Source organism: Anguilla anguilla, chromosome 8 (genome assembly GCF_013347855.1).
Source record: "Anguilla anguilla isolate fAngAng1 chromosome 8, fAngAng1.pri, whole genome shotgun sequence".
Taxonomy (NCBI): Eukaryota; Metazoa; Chordata; class Actinopteri; order Anguilliformes; family Anguillidae; genus Anguilla; species Anguilla anguilla.
This window is the reverse complement of record NC_049208.1, coordinates 27,709,146-27,731,572: the sequence shown is the minus strand read 5'-3', so window position 1 is coordinate 27,731,572 and position 22,427 is coordinate 27,709,146. Positions and strand designations below refer to the sequence as shown.

The 22,427-nt window shown below is 40.0% G+C and overlaps 1 protein-coding gene across 1 annotated transcript in view; it reads left to right on the top strand.

Moving 5' to 3' along the window:
• The window catches only part of LOC118233819 (translation initiation factor IF-2-like), a 33,286-nt gene extending 14,595 nt beyond the window's left edge, over nt 1-18,691 (top strand). The window contains exons 5-8 of the mRNA XM_035429808.1: nt 4,917-4,997; nt 13,344-13,489; nt 15,218-15,281; nt 17,589-18,691. Coding sequence (XP_035285699.1) covers nt 4,917-4,997; nt 13,344-13,489; nt 15,218-15,281; nt 17,589-17,627 — 330 coding nt within the window. The 3' untranslated portion in view covers nt 17,628-18,691. The remainder of the gene's footprint in view (nt 1-4,916; nt 4,998-13,343; nt 13,490-15,217; nt 15,282-17,588) is intronic.
• The last annotated feature ends 3,736 nt before the right edge of the window (nt 18,692-22,427 follow it).

Genomic DNA, 22,427 nt, shown 5'->3' with positions numbered 1-22,427 from the left:
GTGATCAAACTTCTATACATTTTTATGAACAGGCAGCCATTAAACCAGGCTGTGTGTTGTTGCTAGGCAACACAGGTCCTTTGTTGTGAAGCAATTAGCTTTTTCATTAGCAGCTATCAGAAAAAATGTTACTTCGTCGTACAGGCTCAAATTTGAAAGAGCAATCACAATTGGATTCTTCTCTTAATTTATTTATTTGAAAAGAAAAGGTGTGAGAGAATCGCATTTCTTCTGAAATTGGAATTAGGATAGAGGCTTAGTGCCAGCTTTCTTCCCTGCGTTTATATCATGTATTGGCGTGCAGCCGCGTTTGATATAAATTGATATTGGTAATTAAATTAAGCATCTCAGCCTCATCATTAAATGCTTTCCACAATAAATTTAAGCGCTGCCCTATGTAGTTAGTTAGACCTGCAATGTTTATTGTTCAAATGTGTTGCTCCTGTCTTCAGCATTAGACTGAGCTGATAATGAAATGCTCAGATGTGACAGATTTTTTGCCTTGCATTTTTTTTTTTTTTTTTTTTTGGAAGGTGGAACATGTTGAAAACCAGGGGTTTTCAAAAATGGGGTAAAAGTAAAGTGTGAGGCCAAGACTGAAATCCTGTAACTAAGCAACAAAAGCGCTGCCTTCTTTGCTCTGGGAAAATGCTTCAAGGACTCAGAGGATTCTGGGAAATCAGTCAGACTTCAGCTAGCATCATGAAGCCTAATAAAAATAGGTAAAAGTATCTAATGGCCTGGAAAGGTAATCCGTACATCAGTTTGTTCATGACTGAGTGATGACACTCTTCCAATTAACCTGACCAATTTTTTTGTCCTTCATAAATGAGTCGTGTTCACTTCTATGTATTTTAAATGTTTATGCTTCTCTTTCAAAGGGTAATGATCTACACTATCCACTTACTACTATTAACTACTTACCAAGCCTGTGTACTTATTCAAAACATGCAGGACATCGAAATCAGGCATTCATGCAGGGCAAGATTTCCACAAATGTATAAATATTACTTACTTTATGTTTATGCTGAGAAAGCACAAAGCACTTAGCATTTACACATGCAGTACCACAAATATAAATGACCCTTTTCAGGTAATGGTAGGTGTAAATCCTGCATCTTGTAGAGACTAGGCAGAGGATGTACTATATGGCCTGTTCTCCACAGTAATGCAAATTAAAATCAGGAATCACTGGTGTGAAATAAGAGCCAGTAAGAAACAGAGCAATGAGGCAATTTAGTTCGCTATAGATTTCTTGTAGCGTGAACACTGAGCTCGTAAGTGCTGGCAAAATAATCATTTGAAACCTGAACAATCTGTTGGTGATTTAAACATTAGTGTTCATCAAGGGTGTAACTTTCTTATGAACATTTGAGGTCAAAAAAAAAAAAAAGATAAGGTTCTGGGCATGCTCCCTCTAGAATATTTTTGTGGTAATTAAAGTTCCTTTCCTGCAGTCCTGCACTACTGATCACCAGGTCCTGCAGGCCACAGTGTCTGCAGGTATTTGCTCCAAAGTTGCACTACACCACCTGACTTCAATAATTAGTGTTATATGTAATATTTCAAAATATACACTCACCGGCCACTTTATTAGGTACACCTTGCTAGTACTGGGTTGTCTTCTGCTGCTGTAGCCCATCTGCTTCAAGGTTCAACGTGTTGTGCGTTCAGAGATGCTCTTCTGCATACCTCAGTTGTAACGAGTGATTATTTGAGTTACTGTTGCCTTTCTATCAGCTCAAACCAGTCTGGCTATTCTCCTCTGACCTCTGCCATCAACAAGGCATTTTCGCCCAGAGAACTGCCGCTCACTGGATGTTTTCTCTTTTTCAGACCATTCTCTGTAAACCCTAGAGATGGTTGTGCATGAAAATTCCAGTAGATCAGAAGTTTCTGAAATACTCAAACCAGCCCTTCTGGCACCAACAGCCATGCCACGTTCAAAGTCACTTAAATCACCTTTCTTCCCCATTCTTATGCTTGGTTTGAACTTCAGCAGATCGTCTTGACCATGTTTACATGCCTAAATGCATTGAGTTGCTGCCACGTCATTGGCTGATTAGATATTTGCATTAACGAGTGGTTGAACAGGTGTACCTAATAAAGTGACCTGTAGGTGTACATAGAGAGAGCGAAGCAACAACATTTCCAGTAAACACAAACGCATACAACACATACCATTATCTTAATCATCATTTTGGCGGATTCATTTTACTGTTATTTATTTATTTTTTTACTTTTATTCTCTTTTTTTTTGCCTGGACCGCAACAGCGAGGCCAGCCTTACAAACGCAAATGTCTGTGACTGAGTGATGTCACACCATTGGTCGCCCAAGTTATGAAGATACACCATTGGTCGGCTGGTCCAGCCACATACTAGGTTTTGACCTGGTCTTGTTTCAAGTATTGTCCTGGATTCAATCCACGATTTGTCCTTCACTTTCACTAACAATTAAAAGCAATACTTTTTTTTCTTTACAAACACAGTTTGTCATTTTCAGATAAAACTAACTCATCGAATTCAGCTTGTGAAAAAGTGTAATTCTTACATTAACAAGCTAAGCTAAAACACAAGACAAAATTGCTCCAAACAATTTCTCTCTGGTTCATCATGGAAAGCCATTTTTGGCCGTTCCAGGCCCCACCTTACCTTGTCTACTAGTTATGACATCCCATGGTAAAGCAGATTATACGAGGAAGAGATCAAACCAAATTAATTTCTCATAAGCTTTGCATTGACATTATAATATATAGTAAATGGGTGATTAACCATATTATTGATTTTATTAAACAACCAAGTCAATTGACCATGGAATGAAAATAGTCGATTGTCCACTAACATTCATCTGAAGCATGTGCGTTCTTTCCAATGTGGGATGACCACTAATTCAGTGTATTTATTTAGTTATAAAATGAAGTACTATAAGATGGAATATTTCAAAAAAACGAATTGTTGCTGGGCTGTTGCCTGCACTCACCATTGCTTTCAATGTCTCTCCAGTTTCCCCTTGTTTCCCCTGTCCCTGTCCCTGACTCACCCAATTTACAGTAATGTACTGTAATATTATAAACAAACAAGGGAACAGTAGAATTAGTTGGCTATAACTCGCATTGTAACTTGTAGCTGCTGAGCTAGCAGCTTGGTAGCAATGTGACAAGCGTTGTATGTGCAAGCACATTAAAATGTGTAGAAAACATGTAGTATAATTCAATTCATAAGTAAACATATTACATATGTATACCTTTTCACAAGTGAATTATTGCATTAAGAAGTCAGATCCTCTCCCTTAACCAGTTATAATGGCCTATGTTGCCAGAATTCAGTGCCCTCAAGTTAAATGTGGCATGACATTCAAAAAAATATTGGAATATTTTGAAAATAGCGAGCCACACTTTTTGGAACATTGAGTATTTACTAATATATACATATATCAATTTATGAAAGAGTTTGTATTCAGAAAACCTGACTATTGATTCATTAATGGTGTATCAAATCCACCCGGATGCTTTTCGGTCTGATCTGAGTTGTACAAAATTTATAAGCATGCCGATGGTTTATAATTATCACAATGTACACATCCTTCCCCGCCATACCCAGAGAATGAGATTCATGTTTGACAGTCAGTTTCTTTAAATCTATTAAGATTTTTGGCTTCATGTCACTGGCTTGGCCTATCATGAAGGTAGACACATCTCAGTAACTTATGCTGCCCAGAAACTGTTCTTGCATTATATTTATTCACATGTGGAAACATTACTCACACTGAATGTAGAAATAACCTCGCCACACGTTTTCTGTTGGTGCAACTGTTGTAAAATAAAATCACAAAGTCAGAAATACAAATGTCTGGCTTAGTATTACAACCAAGTTTATTTAAGCCCCGCTGTCGCAACTTGCCCCAGGGCAATGATAATTATAGTAATGACTAGAATGTCAAGCTTAATGACTTATTTTTTAAAGGCCTATGTTAATATCGCATTCTAAATTGCTGTGAAAACACCTAGCACGGTTTTCTCCTTGCTTCAGAAAAACGAATTATTACAGAGAAATGGAAAAAAAAATATATAAAGTGTTATTGGCTGAAAGAGTGGCGGTGAATTATGGATGAGCAGCGACATGCGGGCCGGTAGCCTTCAGACAGGCCAGTCCTGGATGTTTCTCACCTGGCTCACGAGCTGTGCTAAGCCTGCGGCCCAGCTTCTCTGAGGCTAACGCGTGGGCTTGTGCGGCAGGGACTTGCGATTCTAACAATGAGGAATGGCACCACAGAAGAGGATTTGTATGCACGATAAATAAATAAGTGCACGAGGAACACATCGAGACAGTAACTACATAAAAATGCTGATGCACTTGCTCTTCTCAAAGAAGAACTATATTATACAAAGCTGTTGTTTTCCATCTGTCAGAACCCTCAGATAAGCCTCACGCATCTACATGAACAACATTCTAACTGTACGAGACATGCATAAAGACCCTCACCCCCCTCTCTCTCTCTCTCTTTGTCACACACATACGCACAAGCACGCACGCATGCTCACACTCACACACACACACACACACATTGTGAGCAGATTGGCATGTTTATGCATTTGAATTTGTTGCTTCCACCCTTCAGTGTGTCTGACAGGGCCAAAGTGTAATTAACCATCCTGCTCTCTGATTCACTTATATTATTTACTTAGTTTAGCAAGAAAGCAGTTCTTGCAAAGACATCTCATCACATTGACATTCTAAGCAAGGTGTCTGCCTTGGAATATCTCACTGTAACATTGTATTGGCATTTTCCTGGCTGCACTTGTTAAAGGATTGATTTTTCCCCTTTTTGAAATTCTCATTCAGCTTTTTATTTATCCCTGTATTTATTTTCTACCTTGGCACGAAATTGACCGTCTTTTCTTCGTTTTTTTTTCAGCAACTCTTCCCGCAGCTGTTTCCCCCTCAGCAGATGACCCTGCAGCCCGGGCTCAACCCACTTCAAATGCCCACTGTGCCAGTAAGTACCAGGTTTACCCACCCCTTCCAGGGCATGAATGTGCGAGAGTGCCCTGAACAGCAGTGGGGAGGAAAGGTCAGGGCGGTAGTAAAAAAGCAGTGATCAGTGCAGTAGAAGAGAACAGTGATCAGTGCAGCAGTAGAGAACAGTGATCAGTGCAGTAGAGAACAGTGATCAGTGCAGCAGTACAGAACAGTGATCAGTGCAGTAGTACAGAACAGTGATCAGTGCAGTAGTAGAGAACAGTGATCAGTGCAGTAGTAGAGAATAGTGATCAGTACAGTAGTACAGAACAGTGATCAATTCAGCTGTAGAGAACAGTGATCAGTGCAGCAGTAGAGAACAGTGATCAGTGCAGCAGTAGAGAACAGTGATCAGTGCAGCAGTAGAGAACAGTGATCAGTGCAGTAGTAGAGAACAGTGACCAGGGCAGCAGTGGAGAACAGTGACCAGGGCAGCAATGTGGAGTGATGGTCAGGGCAATGGCATAGAGCAGCAGTATGGAGCAGCAGGGTGACAGAGTCTGCCATTATGATCAAGGCAGGAGTATGGAGCAGGGCTTGGAGCAGCACAGCGAAATAGAGGTCAGGGCAGCAGTGTAGAGCAGTGTACTTTGAACAGGAGAAAATGACTTTTCATCAACAAAAACCAAGAACACCAGAACACAGCCTTGCTCAGTGCCAACCTTTATCACAGTCTATGATTCTATCTTTAACTGTCAAAAATAAGATGGGTTCACCAATATAAGAACACTGTGGTCAAGGTAGCTTGTGTAACAGTTATTGTATGCCTTCTCATAATAGGTTGTCAGCTTTGTGAGAAATATTATTTCACCAGTTTTATGCCCATGTGAATTATGATGTAGCACATGAAAGCTAAGTATAGAAAATGGGAAATAAGACATTTTTATGTGCCACAAAGAAAATATCTTTAACAGTGAAATCTTAAGAAAAAAACATAGGGTCTGTGTGCTATAATCATGTTGAACAAGGTGGAGCTGATCACAACAAAGCACAGCGATATTCAATTTGATGTATAAAAACATACATAATGAAAGGTAAAAAAAAACAGTTAAATATTGATACAATACTTTTGCAAAAATACAAACTGCAAGTTGAGAGAATAAAAAAAAAAAGTATTTGCCATGTAATAAATACCAGTTACAAGACAAAATGAGTTACATTTAGCTCTCGCTTAAGAAAAATGAGGGGTGCATTGGCTGTGGGGCTGTATGTTTGATAAGCGATCATCTCAGATGAGTTAAGGTTATCAAACATGTGAAAGGAAGCGCTTATGATAGCTGTGGATGGCAATATACACCCTGCCTCTCTCTCTGAAACTAAGCTCTAATTATTTCATTATGTGCATTCCCTCTGACTGCTTACATCAGGGGTGTCAGACTCCTGCCCATCCTGGAAGCCCACATTGTCTGTGTTTGTAGTTTCCTTATAATGGGCAACCAATTCAGGCCTTGAAGGTTTGTGGAGTCTGTAAGGTGTGTAGGTGTGAGTAGAGTGAAGGTGTGTGGACTCTAACTCTACCCATTTCTTGTTTGTAAGCAAAAGAAGATGCACGCACAACCCAGGGGCAAAAACTGTATCACCTTGATAGGCTATCACAATGCAGCTAAGGACTAAGCGTATCTACTTACGTTTCTCGTTCTTTCATTTCACTTTCATCTTTGCAAGGCATTAGAAAATATAACCATCTGTTTGAAATTGATAGAGTGTAACTTTTTGTAGTGATAATGCTTGGCCAGATAGGCTAGGAGTCTACATAGGTAGCCTGCCTAGGCTGCTTAACACACAAACAAATGTGGAGCAGCTGACAATGATTATTTCAGTAAATTGTCTGTGAGAAATGATGTTATGAATGAATGCTTAATATCTAAGAGCAACCCATCTAGGTTCGCTGTCACTTGTGTAACCAAGTGTTAAAATTTTATTTGATTGGGTCAAAATAGTTGCACAATATGTTTTCTGTCATGAATAGCTAGCTAGCCACCTACTTATTTTGCTTAAAGACTGTAGCTACATGGTTGTAGCATTCAATTCAGCACCTATAACATAGCATCATACATTGTGGACACTTGCTAAATTGAATAAATACTGCACATTTACACCAAACTGCTTAGTTAGCTCAGTGTTGATGTGAATAACATATTTGATGTAAAGTGTGGTCTTTGTCATCCATTTCAGCTTCGGCAATTGCAGGTTGTTATTGATTTCTTCTGTGATATTTAATATTCATGGGTTTCAATCATGTGAAAAAATATCTGTGGCCACTATATTGATGACTTAATGATAACAGCGTTGCCAACTTGATGACTTTGTTGCCAGATTTTGTGAGTTTTCAGACCCCTTTAGCGACTGTATTTGAAATAAAGAGCCTAGTGACAAATATAGTGACTTTTTGAGCAGACATCAGCCTTTTTCCTTGGAAAACTCGCTAAAAGGGCCTGCAGTCGTTCCTGTACTTGCTTTCGCTCCACAGCTCACATAGTGTGATGCTACCTTATAAATGTATAAAAAGTGTGATACTATCTTGTGTGTACTGGCTCATAAAAACTAAAGGATTGGCTGCAGTACAGATAATATATAATATAGCCTGTAAATAGCGATACACTGCACCACACTGATAAGACTACCATGACTGATATTCACTAAAAATAATACACCTGGTAATATATTGGGATGGCAGGTATGCCCCATACCTATACTGCACCGAGAGTTTGGCACTTTTTAAGGTTCCCTACAGTAATAGCCACAATGACCACAGGCTCTCAGCCCTTAAGAACATTCATTGCTGTACTCAGAACAAGTCTAGGAAATCCATTGTCATATTTTTCCTTTATGTGCCACCTAAAATGCAGTGAATAATTGACAACCGACAGCACAACATATTGCCGGCATTTTCTTTTATTTACAATTACGCCCTATAACTAAAGTTCGCCGACTAGCTAAACTAAATGATAGCCACAAGTTACGAGTACGACCGCTGCTGCTGAATGACACCAACAATATGGTGACCAGCTGTCTTATGACATCACATGAAATCCTTGAATTCTGCCCCAGAGTCGCGCGTGCACATCAACAGTGACGTTGCTCAGTGACTCAAATGAATAACTGTAGCTGAAAAACATGGAAAACTAGCAGCTACAGGCAGCCCTCCAGGGGCACACTCTGCAAAGGAAAGGTTCCAGAAGGCTCCTTTGTGTCTCGATGGTGGTACCCTATTGAGTTAAGGTGAACACCCCCTACCACCTTCCACCCTCGGAGCCAGACTGTGCAAAGCAGTCTCACCCTAAAATTCCTCGTATTATCACTTCTACAGAAGTCCTTATGTTTTTACCTGAAAGACAGCAATAATTAGGCACACAAACATGCGGGATTAAAAATAATACATTTGCTAATTTTGTTTTTTTTAAAAGCGATAGAAGTTATTTGCAATGCTCATATTTTCAAGGGAAAAACTTTGCATTCAATATCAGTATCACTGAAAGTACTGTACAATTCAAGTGTGCAGAAATATTTGCATAAACAAAAGATGGCATAGGACAAAGTGTTGCCCTTTGCCTTTGCCACCCTTCCTCCAGTGTTCTCCAGTTCCGTTCTTTTCCACCCTCGAATGGAATAACAGATACAGATAAAGCAGATGAACATTTGTTACTGGTCCTGAGACACACACACACACACACACAGAGGCGTGATGCATGTTCCTGCATCTCAGAGGCAGACTAATTGAATATGTGAGAGATGGCTTATATGAGCATTTCTCTTGATGGATGGCCTTCATAAGAGCACCATAGTTTTGGATCATTTTTCATTTATCTTCCTTCCTCCTCCCTCCCTCCCTTCCTCCCAACGTCCAGTGTTGTATTCAAAAAAGATCCCTCTCTTCTCTGTTTTTTTTTTCCTCCCTGTGATCTTGTGAAAGTGTCCAGAATGACAAAGTGTCACCGTGCGCTCCTTGGCTTTCTGTTCTGGTGCCATCACTGACATATGAGGAAAAATGCCTAGCTGTGCTGTGCCTGTGTACAAACAGAGTGCCAGATTTGGTGAGGCATTTTACAGCCCCCCCTTCATGCCTTCATGCCAGGGAAGGGACTGTGCCACACCAGTGGGTGACACCCTCTGGGTCTTTTTATTTATTTATTATTACTATTTTAAAGAAGTACATCACATTTCATTTTAGACATTGTTGTTTTTCACACCACACCAGCTGCTGCCACATAACTCATTTCCTGCTTGCCAGTTTGGGTAGATTTCTGTTGCACCGCTTGGCCATTTTAACCCTTCATTCCCCTGCTTTGAGTGAAGCAGGATTTGCTCTATTAAAGAGCAGTGCTAACCTGTGGACCACAGAATTATTAAGGAAATAATATGAAAACCCTGCTTTGAGAAATGTCAATATTACTGTCATAATAAGTCAAATCTGGCAGTCAAATTAAACAGTATCCATCCCACCCCCACCTTCCCCACCCCTTTATTAATTAAATAAAAATAGGCCAAGTAAATTAACCCGGACTGCTTCTCATGTTATTACACACATTCAGGCCACTGAGACCCCACACAGGTGCAGCACCGTTTCAGATCATACTTGGCCTAATGGATAAGTGTGTGTGTGTGTGTGTGTGTGTGTGTGTGTCTCTTGGTGTAGCAGTTCTACAGTGCGCTTTCATGGAATGCATTGCATTCACTGTTAGATGATGAATCACCATGGAAACTTCTTCAACTCCTGACCTCATCGGGTTGGTGATCTAGTAGGATTGGTCGGATTTTTCAACCATTCATCCCTCACTCGTGTGGTGGCACGAAAGTTTCAATGCATTTACACAAAATGGGAAGACTAACACTGCACACTGAAAAAAAAATGTTTCATTGGATAAACCTAAAATTTTTACTTCAATTTTCTACACCTGTTTTTATTTTTATTTTTTGGTTTTCTCAACTGAAAATGTATAGGTTCATCTGAACAACAAATTGAACAAGCTGAACGTGCAACAAATTGAAATACTATTTTGCGTTTATATCTAATGAAGCACAGAGATACATAGATTACAGTGTCTCATCGCTCACTAGTGACCCCAGCTGGTCCAAGTGGTGCCTGTGATTCAGCCTACTGAGCAGTTCCTGAAGTGTCTGACTCATGTCTGTGTGAGCTTCTCCTGCAAACATCAGCAATAAGTGGTGGCTGACAACACATGCTTTGGAGGAGAGCATATGTTTGTCTGTACCCTATATGCGCATATATGATATATATTGCCATTCCAAAAATGGAGAAAAAGGGGAAGCATGCATTGAGTAAATCCGAATTTGCATCTCAAGGAAATATGCTTTTTGTTGATGCATATGCTCTAGCTCATTAGAAAAGCAGGGCAAAGGTGTGCACAAAGAATGTGGTTCCCTTCAGTTAAAGAGGAAATGTGATATGCATCCAAATAATAAAAAGATACCTACTCAATCAAACAAAAGCACATGGGAAAGAACTGTTGCAATCTGTATATCTGAAAAGTTGATGTGCTGTTTGAGCAGGCAGAAAGAACTTCACACTTTACTTAATATAAGGAAGCCAGGTATGGTATGCACAGAACAGAGATATTGCGAATTCATATAATACAAAAAAATATGTATTTCAACAGTATATGGATTCAGAAATAGCACACTCCACAGGGCGGGGGAGAGGATCTGGTTTTATTTCCAGGTGAGTGAGATCTTAAATGCATGGTGCATATATTGTCCCTGCTTACTGAGAGAGTGAGTCTTTGTTACCAGAGAATTTCTACCAGAGAAGAGCTAGGTAAAAACATTTCTGGCTGAATCAAAGTCCTTGAGGTGGAAATATTGCCTTCATTTTGACGCATATTTGAATGCGAAATGTTGTTCTCTGGGGATTGAAGTTTGGGGATTGATAGAATTAGCGTATCGAGCAGTGCATTTGATTGTGTATTTTAGCATGTTAGTATTCTTCTGTAATACTAAGTAAGTCGCTCTGAATTCGAGGATCTGCTAATGTAATGTAATTCCCTCTTCCTATCTATAGTTTTATAAAGATAAGATTATAAAGTTAGGAGCCCTTGTCCTGTAATTGCAAAGTTCCCAATTTGCATCCCAAGCAGAGATAAGATAAGTCAGCATTACATAAGTTGGGGTAAGGATTTTACTTCCAGGATGTTGCTGAAATGCACGGGGTCACAGCTGGACGTAATTTGGGCTATAGCACGAAGAAAGGAGGTCAAGAACTTTTTTAATGTACTGTGATATATCATATTCTGCCAGCATATTTGCAAAGAGAATGTATTTATCAAGCCCCGCCCTGCTTGCCTGCAGCCCAGTGGACTCCAGAAGGGCATGGCAGCAGGTGGCAGTGAATCCTACTATTCGACATTCGCTCAGGAGGTAGAGCGGTTGACAGGCAACCGGAGAGTTGTCAAGAACCCATGAAGTCCGCCGTATCGAATCTTTTGCAAAACACTTAAAATGCTTCTCCTTTTACAAAAATTGACCGAGTTGCATGACATTTGGTATTTTGGCTGAACTCACATAGCTTTATACAGGTTATTATTATTTTTCTAGCAGTTCTGTCAAAATATGGCCAAATTACGAGCCAGTGGGTGTGTCTATGTGTCCTTCAGCCAGACACCTAACCCCAATTGCTCCCGACAAGCTAGTTGGCACCTTGAATGGCTGCCTTTCACCATTGGTGTGTGAGTGTGTGTGTGTGAATGGGTGAATGAGTTGATTAATTGTAAAGCACTTTGTGCAGCAGTGGCTGGGAAATGCGCTATATAAATGCAGTCCATGTACCATATTCATAAATAGGCAGTCTTAATTGAAGTGTGCTGTGACATAAAATGCATGCATGCATGGATGGCGGAATTTTACAGAGTTGATTTTTTAAAATCAAATATTTTACCTATAATTTCAAACACAATATAGCAATACAAAGAGATTGTATTGGCCTTGAATACGTACTTAAAATGTGGCAATACAATTTAATACGACAAATATATTTGCTTTCATCATCCTGCACATTGCAATACATCCGTCGTGGCACACACATGTGGTTGCCATGTCAATAATACAGTAACATTTTTTATTTGAGTGTAATGTTCTCTATCATTGAAAGCGCATGGTAGTTTGAGCCTCTAAGTTTGTTAAGGATGTACACAATTTTTTCAGATCCAATCCAATGTCTTCATTGCCTAGACTTCTAGATTGGGACCTGGGTGAGTTAAGAGTAATTTTTCTTTCAATGGTACCTGCAATCCATCCACATTCCCCCCAGGTCCCTGCCACCCTCGGTCCGCGATCGCAAGATACTTCTCTGTTCAAAATGTGGTGGTAGTACACAATGAAAGTTATGTTTAGCCTGAATTATTGGGGGTGAAAATCACTTCATCATTAAAAGTGTACTACATTGTCCCCATCACTTCAGAGTCGTGAGCTGCAGTGTAAGGTCACTACCTCTGCCTGTTTCTTTTCTTTAAGGCAGTTGCTAAGACAAATTAGTCTGTTAAAATTATCGGCGGACCTGTGTGTTTTGATCACCACTGCAGTGATCCGCAGTGAATGTAAGCCATCGCATGTTTGAGTTTCAATTCAGCTGCTTTCTTGCTTTCGTACGTAGGCTATCATTAAACAACTTTACCTCGCGAGGGTAATGTGTACGTATGTGTACATCCATCAAACCCAGGTCCCTTGCTACAGCAATATGTAGTAAATGGTGAAGTCTGTTTGATAAGTTTGTGGCGATTCTTACATTCTAAAACTGTTTCTGTTCATGGCGCTGTCACTAGCACTCTCACTGAAGCGTTTAACTTGCAGTTGGTATTTCAAGCGCGTAGTGCTTCTGTGACATTGGAACTCTCCTTGTCATAAAGACTGCATTAGCTAGCACAGCTTAGTTCTTTGGTTGTTACTGCCAACTCGCCTACGGCCGGTTGGCATTTTCCCCAGCGGCAGATCTGTCTTCGCAGGTCCAGGATCAGCTTTACCTTATAATGGTTAATGACAGGATGGTTGATTGGTAATCCAGTCAAAGATCTGCACTTAAGGGGGTCGCCACAGAAAATACGATTAACTGCGTTAAAGATTTTAATGCAATTATCAGTAAAAATAAATCTCATGAGTTAATGTGTTAACTTTGACAGCCCTACAATAAAATAAATAAATAAATAACCACTCTGACACCCCACAACCCAGCACTGGACCAGATTCCATGATCATATGATAACATTATGGAAGAGAGAGAGAGAAAGAGAAAGACAGAGAGAGAGAGAGAGAGAGAGAGAGATGTGTGATATGTTTTTCCATGACTGACCTTTCTCCTCTCTTCTGTTGACAGCCCGTGAACCAAATGAACGTCGTACAGGAGGGCATCCCTCCACCCATTATTCTGTTCCTTCCCCCTGGACAGCCTGCCCCACCCTTCCTGATGCCAGCAAACTTACCTGGGGGTGGCCCGTTGTGGCCTTCCACCCCTCTCCGCAGGTACAGGGAAAGGGAAGTCATTAAGGTCATCATGGGAATCAACAATAGTCAGTAGCCATACCAATATGAACCCTGCTCCTGCTGAATGCCTGAAGCTCAGCATGCGTGGGCTTGTTTAGTACTTAGAGACCTCCTGGGAAAATTAAGTTGCTGCTGGGAGTAGTGTTGGTAGGCCAGTAGGGGGCGATCTTCCCTCTGGTTAAGTACACCTCAGTGCCCCAGGGCAGTGATGGGGATACTGTGCTGTACAAGACACAGTCTTTCAGATGAGACGTTAAACCTGACTCTTTGTTGCCATTAAAGATGACATTTATCGCAAAGAGTAAGGGGTTCCCTGGTGTCCTAGCCAAATTCCCACCCTGGCTTTCACAACTTGCCACCTAATCATCCCCCAGTTTATTTGGCGTAAAGTCGTTTTCGCCCGCTCCACCTCAGCTAATGTGTGGTGAGCATGCCGGTGCAAAATGGCTGCCTAGCATCGTCCAGGTGGGTGCTACACATTGGTGGTGGCTGAGGTGAATTTCCCTCTCATCACTGTAGATGGCATGTTAAGTATCAAGAAAAGTGCTATATACTGTAAATGTTAGGAATTATTATTATTATTATTGTTATTATTATTATTATTATTATTATACTATTTGGTATTATTTTTACACTAAGATTTGAACAAAACCCCGAAAAATAAAGCTTACCTTACGTGTATGATTTGCACTGAAGTACCCTGTAGAAAATAAACAAACAAATGAAAGCTGGGATAAGCACTAAGTGAACGCATCGCTCAAACTGAGTTGATAACGCATGAGGAGCAGCATGCGCTTCAGCTGAGACACAGTGTTCCTGAAGCCTCGCTGCGGCATTGGTACCCAGCGTCTGTAACGTCGCGGCAATTTCGCCGAGAACATTTTGTGTGGCCGGGTTTGAATGGCATCTCCCGGAAAACTGAATGGCATGGTGGCTGAGCACCGGGGTGGATAAAGAACAGCGTCCCTTCGTCAAAACAGGAAAAGGCCAATAATGACGTTGGGGGCACTGGGAGGTTGCAGAGGTGGGGTGCTCCTCCATTGGTTCTTGTAAGTACTTGAACGAATATGTGCTAAAGAAAAAGGGAGGAAATTGTGTCAGACCTGTCAGGCTTTTTAAATAATTGTCATATTGTACTGGCAGCAGGAAACAGATATCCGATGAAATCTGTAGAGCTACTAAATCAATATAGGAGTGCTGACATTAAATGAGATGCAAGAGTTCATATTTTCATCTTGCGTTTTAGTCTAATTTTGTCTGTATTCCCATGCTTGCACAATGTATTATATGGGATGTATACCACTGAACTTTTTCAAGCCATGGCGTTCCAGCTACCACACTTGAAGCCTCTTTGTGAAAACCTTTTATGGTGATGTGCTTGTATGGGGCTCACAGACGAGCCACAGCCCTGTTTGTTATATGCAGGAGTTGAGCCTCTAGCTTCCTGAAAGGGTTTCATAATCTGCACTGAGCATTGTGCAGATTATGAAAAGTAAAGAAATCACAATCACACAGAGCTTCCGGTGCTTGGAGATGTCCGCTTTGTAGTTCCACCCCCAGGTCAAATGAAAAAAAGAGTGTTTTCAGTATGATTGCACTGTATCTGTGCTGAAATTAAATTTGATTTGATCTGTAAAGTGATACTTTTTCCCTTTCTGCACCTTTCTCACTCCTTCCTCACTCTCTGGCTCTGACTTGTCTCCCCAGGGACAATTTTCAAGCCAATCTGAGTCCAAACAGCGCTGTTCCTGGTTTCTCAGAAACACCACTGGTAAGGTTATGTTCATTCTGTGATTGAAAAGGCAAAGAGAACTGTGTTACTGTTTATGCCCACATTAAAGAGAGTAGCAGTACAAGGAAATGTAAGTATTCAACATTGTTTGAAACAATGTTTTTTTTTTGTTTTTTTTTTCTCCCATTGCCCTTGACTTTAGTTGAATCAATTGATGGTGCTATGTTTTTCAGAAACACAGTTTGAAAAGTTGATCAATGAAGCTTTTTTTTCTTTCTTTTTTTTCAGTGAAGCATCTGAAGCATTTTTATGTGACCTATGTCATGGCAATATGCTTTCATGAACATACTGTAGTTGAAAATGCTGTTGAATTACGCATGGCTTTATTTCAGACTAAATGTGCTCGCTGCTTGGCAGGTCTGTCCAATGTGTTGCTGCAAACTGAAGCAACACATTGGACTGTTTGTGACATTTGAAAAAATATATATCTTCAAAAGTGTTGGCAATACAGTTTCATCTATGCTCACATTAACTGTAAAGGGATGAAGTATTCTACTAGTGATCTATGCTTGCACCAAAGTAGTCAGTCACTTGCAAATCTGGTTTGACATCTTTGTTTAATATTTCTGTTGATCGATTTGCCCATTTATTATAAAGCAAGTTCTATAATAATAACAATCCTTTATTTTAGATTTAGATGTAATGCTTTCCTGTGTATTAATCATACTTGGATACATTTCAGCAGTCCACTATGAATATTCATGAGGACCATCTGTGTGTTCCAATCCTTTTTTTCATTTTGTTTTTACACCCCCCTCCCAACAATATAAACAGAAATTACATAAATGTAAAATAATTCATATACTGTATATGCTTAAAAAAACACAGAGGAAAATAGTAAAATTAGCCAATGGCAATTTTTATTTTATTTTATTTTATTTTATATCTTAGACTGAGCAGTGGGGATAGACACAAAATAAGACCCCGTTCGTGTCTGCCCTTTAAAGTATGCTTTTATAGATACCTGAGAAAAGCAACAGGGATTATGACCAATGAGCCTCAATTGAGCATGCTTTTTGGTGAGGAAGCTACTGTCCATGGTGCTGAAAGCATCATCGGCTGTAAGAAATAGCAGGAAGCTCTGACTAAGGCCCAAATTGGAGGAACAGATCCTGTCTATTCCTCAGATTAACAGAAAATCCATAGCGTATGCAAGAATGGTTTCACAAAGTGGACACTTACACCACACATCATAAGTAACAATCTGTCATTTAATGTAAATGAAAACATAGCATTGACAAGTTGAGGAAGTGCATTCTCTGTGGCACACAATGTGTACAAAATCCTTTGCAAATTTGAAGTGCAGCCTGTGGAGAACAATGCCAACAGTGTTACAATTTGGCATAATAACAAAGTTCAACTCTCAATTCTGCAATGTTGAAATGCTGTTCAGGCATGGCACATGTTATGCAGCAGATGTGGACTGCACTTTGCAAATAGGTTTGTTTTAGAACAGGCCTAGCAATTGTATTGTGTCAGTGTAAAACAGTAAGCAGCTGGACATCGAGCAATAGAATACCTCTGTTTCTGCAGAGTAGGTAATCTTCCTAATTTTCCCTCCAAATAGACTCTAACGTCACTTGAATTGTTATTATTGCACATGCAAATAGAAAACAGCGGTGTGCTTGCATACGCATGCTTGCACACACACAGACACGCACTAGAAATAGACACACATAAACAAATAATGTGAGCTTGTTTTATTATACATTTCAAGTTGTACAAAGCTGAATACAGCCAAAAACAGCGGGCCACCGTGGTACAGCACTGAGTCACCATGACTCCATTTTAGTTGAGATCATCCTCTCTCTGAAATATTTAGACCAAATGAATATATAAATATTTAACTGGCAAGTCCCTCTCTTATGACAGAGTGCATCTGAATGCTACAGAAGCATAGAATGACTGCGGAACTCTGGCAAACTCCCAAAGACATGATGTCACCTTATGGAGCACTCTAGTCTAAGGGCTTGAGCATGCATGCCCTGCAGCATCTGCCATAAAACAGAGTAGGCCTGCTAAAAGAGTTCTGAATCTGTCCAAAGAGTCTTCTTTCTGAAATTCAGAGTTGGTGAATTTTTAAAAGCAGATTTCTATGAACAACGAAAACATACTACTGTTGTTTTTTGTTTTCCCTAATATTTTTCTTCTCAGGGTGCATTTTTTCAATCATAAGTCATCTGCTATATTCAATCCCTTTGGGAACGTGGTGGTTAAAGAGAAAATGTATTTATTTATTTTTTTTATATATTTATTTACCTCTGATGGCTTCTCTGTTATCTGCAGATCTACATGAAGTCCCAGCGCTGGATGCAGCCTTCATAACGCACCTTTTGATCTGGATGACTGCAAGATGTTCATGTCATACATGACCCAGTGTGATAGCCAACAACACAACAAAGTGATATTTGACTCCCTTTGGGAGATGTTACTTTAGGCTCCGTGTGCACTCCTCTCTAAAGCATCAAACCTGCAACTTTTGCCATAATAAATCTTTCTGAGAAGCAGCTGGTGATAATTGAGATGGTATTTTCGCTGTTTGTTTGTTCTGAAGGTCAGTTTTTATTGCTTATTGTGGACTGCACAGTAGAGGGCAGAAACAGATGACATTAATACTGAATTAGACTTAGGAGAGTTAGAGACAGAGTGTGATAGAGAGAGAGAGAGAGAGAGAGCTTGAGGGAAAGGGACGCCTGTGGCAATCTGCTCAGAAGGTCTTGGGTTCAGGCACCAGATAACTGCTGTATTACACTTTGTGGTGCATCGCCATTGAATGAGAGAATGAATGAGTGAATTAATTAATGGTATGCATGGGTCCATAAAATGTCATATTTAATGCATTTTAAGACAGGCCAGAGAAGAATACTAAACAATTAATACAATTTAATAAACTTTACTATCTTGACAATTGAGCTCATTTATAAATGGATTTTCCTTAAAAAGACCATTACACAAATTACTGTACTCTCTTGTCAGCACACATCAGAGAAAGATAATGCAGGCCATTTAAGATGTGCCCTATTTGAAAAAAAAGTTTCTCAGTGCATACCTCTCTTCTCCGTCCTTTTGAAAATTGTCAAGGAACGATGTCATGCTAAAATCAATGGGACAAGAATTCAGTATGCTTGCTTAAATATATTCATACCTGTTTAAGCCATTAGCCTCAGTGAAAGTCATTATTTCTGAGTGGTTGAATTGTTTCCTGTGAATTATGAATCTTGGAAGCAGAGGGGTTGAAAGAATTCAGAAAGATGACCTGGTTAATTTGTTTCCCAGAAGACAATGTCATGTGACCAGTAGCTAATTAAATTCCTTTATGCAATGATGTGGTCTGCTGAGTTCTGCCTTGGCCGTCTCATCATCCATTTACTCAGCCCAGCAGGACAGGTCCTTTTATGGTCACATTTACTCAAAACATTCAAAGCGTCTTGATAATTAAACATCATCGGCCATTCAGACATCAGCTCCCAAACACATTTGTGTAATTTCTGCCATGGTTTCCCGTTTGTTGGTGTCCTATAGACTGGAAGATACTGATCTGATATAGTATCTCCAGGTTCATATGAGGACCACTCCTGCAACTGAGAGTAAAACAAGGTGCTTCTAAATGAGGTAACCAGATCTGACCTGCTGAGTGTACTTCTGAGCAAGTGTACAGATGGGCGTTAGTAGCTGTCTTGATGTGCATCACACTGTGGCATGTCAAGGGGTTAAAAGATGCTTAAATGGTCCTGAGGAAGTGGCAGCCATAATTGCATGGCTTTATACGAGGTAAGAATGCATAGCATTCAGTCATTACCTACCATCACCATGATAAACCACAAAAGGTTAATGGAGACTTGTGGGGTTGTCGGGGTGGGGGGTTTGTATGTGTATGAGAGAGAGAGGGGCGGAGGGAGAGCGAGAGAGAGGAGAGAGAGATGAGAGATGTACTTTAATTCTCTCACCCTCATTCCAATACTGTTTCAAAAACTGTGAGACAGAAGAGCGAAGGAGAAAGAAAACAATAAAGAAATTCCCTGCAAGGCTTTATTACCATTTTTTTCACCCACGCTTACTCTTCCATGGTCTTAAAAGAATATTAGACAGGGAGAGTAAAAATAAGCTGTGTACTGAAAGACCCCTATTCACTGCCCATCAATGGCTGGTCTCACAAACAAGAACAAGAAAGAATGAGAGGAATGACAGCACAGAAAGGAAGCCAGAGAGAAAAGGATGCCGATGGAAAACAAAAACACATGACATATAGGCAAAGCACTGTGGGAAACAGCACAAGTGACTTGGGACAACAGAGAGCATTCAATTAGGATCAGGATGCAGGGTTCATTAAACGTGGAAAGGCAATGAAAATGACCATCCATCAAGCGTAAGTGCTGTGGGCCAGGCACATGAGGTTATTTGTTTGTTTGTTTGTTTGTTTGTCTGAATGGTACACTGAGGGTGTGGCACAGAGTGCCCTGTCACTCAATCTGTCCAGAGGGGAAGTGCAGTAACTTCAGTCAACATTGTAGGTACACTCTCCAGCTGCAACAACGCATTTGGCAGGCAGACTTTTGTCAGTACAAACATTCCTCCAGCCACAGTAAACATGTACAGTCACACTGGATGTCCCATTTCTGAAAAGTAATCAAAAATTGTTAGAAACTATGATTACGTATGGTGAAACTTGGAATGAGGTTAAAGGTCAACAATGTGCATCACCATGTCACATTTGCTCACGTTAGAAGGATTTTTCTTTAAAGAATTTAAAATATTTTAATTATGAAAGCTTCATAAGCTATAAATTGTGTTACTTCTGAGACATGTTCTGGTCATCACACTAGAGATTAGTCATTAATGTTGGCAGGCATGTTGTGCTTGGCTGGTCATTGTTGCTTGCAGCCATCATTTGTGTGTCAGACCCTGGCTTTGGTTGTTTGAGTGCATTCTTCACATATCCAACAATAACTCTGCTGAAATCTTAGCTTAAGGGCCCAGAAAATAGCACCAGCCATGAGGCCTGTGCTACATACTGTAGAATGCACATGTTCAGAGAGCCAGTTACAGAAGTCAGTGAGTGAGTATTGAAGCAGAGGTAACAAACACTTCTGCAGTCATAGTATAATACATGCTTTAAATCAGAGGTCTCAAATTTCATTTCCTTTCAATCACCGGTCAATTCAGGCCTGGGAAACCAGGTGTTAAGACTCTTTAGCCAATAAATAACTTAAATTAAGCATTTAAGTGGAAGAACACATGAACCAACAGGCACAGCGGTGCTTCAGGATTTAAGTTTGAGATCCCTGCTTTACATTATGAAAAAAAGCTTATCAGTATGCATATCTGCATTTGACAACTGTCCTGTTGAACCAGTGCTATAGAACGTGGAACATGCATGACACACACAGCTGTCAGGTCTCTTTCAAGCTCAAGAAGAATGTGAGCACTTGTGCATAATAACGAATATGAGGCAGAACAATGCTAACTGTGTCATCTGTGAGCTAACTATGGATCTCATGCACAGTGAACTCCATAATGTTTGGGACAAAGACATATTTCTTCCTCATTTGGCTCTGTACTCCACAATGTTAGATTTACAATCAAACAATTTGCATGTGGTTAAAGTGCATAGTCTCAGCTTTTCTTTAAGGTTATTTTATACACTTTGGTTTCACCATGTAGAAATTACAGCGCTTTTTACACATAGGCCCCCCATGTCAGGGCACCATAATATTTGGGACAGATTAATGTTATGTAAATGAAGGCAGTCATGTTTAGGACTTTGTCGCATATCCTTTGCATGCAATGACTGCTTGAAGTCTGTGAGCAATAGACCTCACCAGGTGCTGAGTATCTTGCCTGGCAATGCTCTTCAGCATTTTAAGTGCATGTCCAATTGGATTCAGATCAGATGAATGACTGGGCCAGTCAAGAATTGTCCAGTTGTTGTTGGATTTATTATTATTTTTAATTTTTAAATTTTTAATGCAAACCACTTTCCTTCCACTACTGAAATAAAATGTTTGATTTCTTCATTGGCAACAACAATAGGCCTGGTCTTTTTTCTCACATTACCAGTTGAATGCATTTCTGTTCCTCACAGCTGCATGTCACTCTGGATAAGGGAGTCTGCTACACGAACGCTGTTTAATGCAGCGTAATTGTTTGCGAATAGACTCTTCAACGCCTGAACTGGGAAAAAAAAATGTATCACGAATCTTGATCACTTCACACTTCCGTAGTATTTTTTTCTCGCATTGTCACATAGCATAACTCGTGACTCTTGTTGAGAAGTGGTTCTTCCAGAGTGGGCTGAAAGAGCAAGCCTACTGATGTAGCAAAAAAAGAAGCTCCCTCAGAAAGCTGCAGTTCGATGCCTATCTTTGCCTTATTGGCAATAAAGAGATGAAGAGAGAGAATCAGAAGCCATGTGACTGGGTTATTGTTGTTCCGTCATGAAGCATTTCTGATGGTAGGCCTACGGGGAAGTGAGGGGGGTGGTGGTGTTATTGTCACTTAAAAGCCTCCATGTACAGTGGGTTAAGTGCTATTTGTTATTAACACCAGTCCTTTGAGCGCTCTAAAAATACTTATAATTATAATCACATTCGTCTTGGTAAAATTGTATCTGTATCTAACTTATGATTTATTTTAATTATTGAATTAAAGGGGAACTGCACCAAAAAACTTTTTAATATATATTTTCTGGTATTATTTGGCCGTAGAATGTTAAAAATATCCTGTTCCGAACTTCAAAGTCTATCCTATAGCACTGAACCACCACTTCCGCATATTTTTGCTAGCCATATGAGACAATTCACTATTTTTGAGCGTTAGTCAGCGGTTCTCGCAGTTCCTTCCCCTTTTTGAGAAAGAAGGGGTGAGAAATGTGAATACCTACGCTCACGCAAGCATAGAGACTGGGAAAGAATAGGCCACACCCCCATGATGGGGGGAAACAATCCGTTGTGCTGAAACGTGGTTGTGTGTTGGGTTGCACAAATAACAAAGCCAGGAACCTCAATTTTAAGTTTTATGTCTTTAACTTGCAAAAAAAAAAAAGGTTTTAAATGATAAATCCTGGTATTCTGGATCAAGCCACATCTGTATTTGTAATAAATTAGCCATTTTGTCATCGGCAAGTAG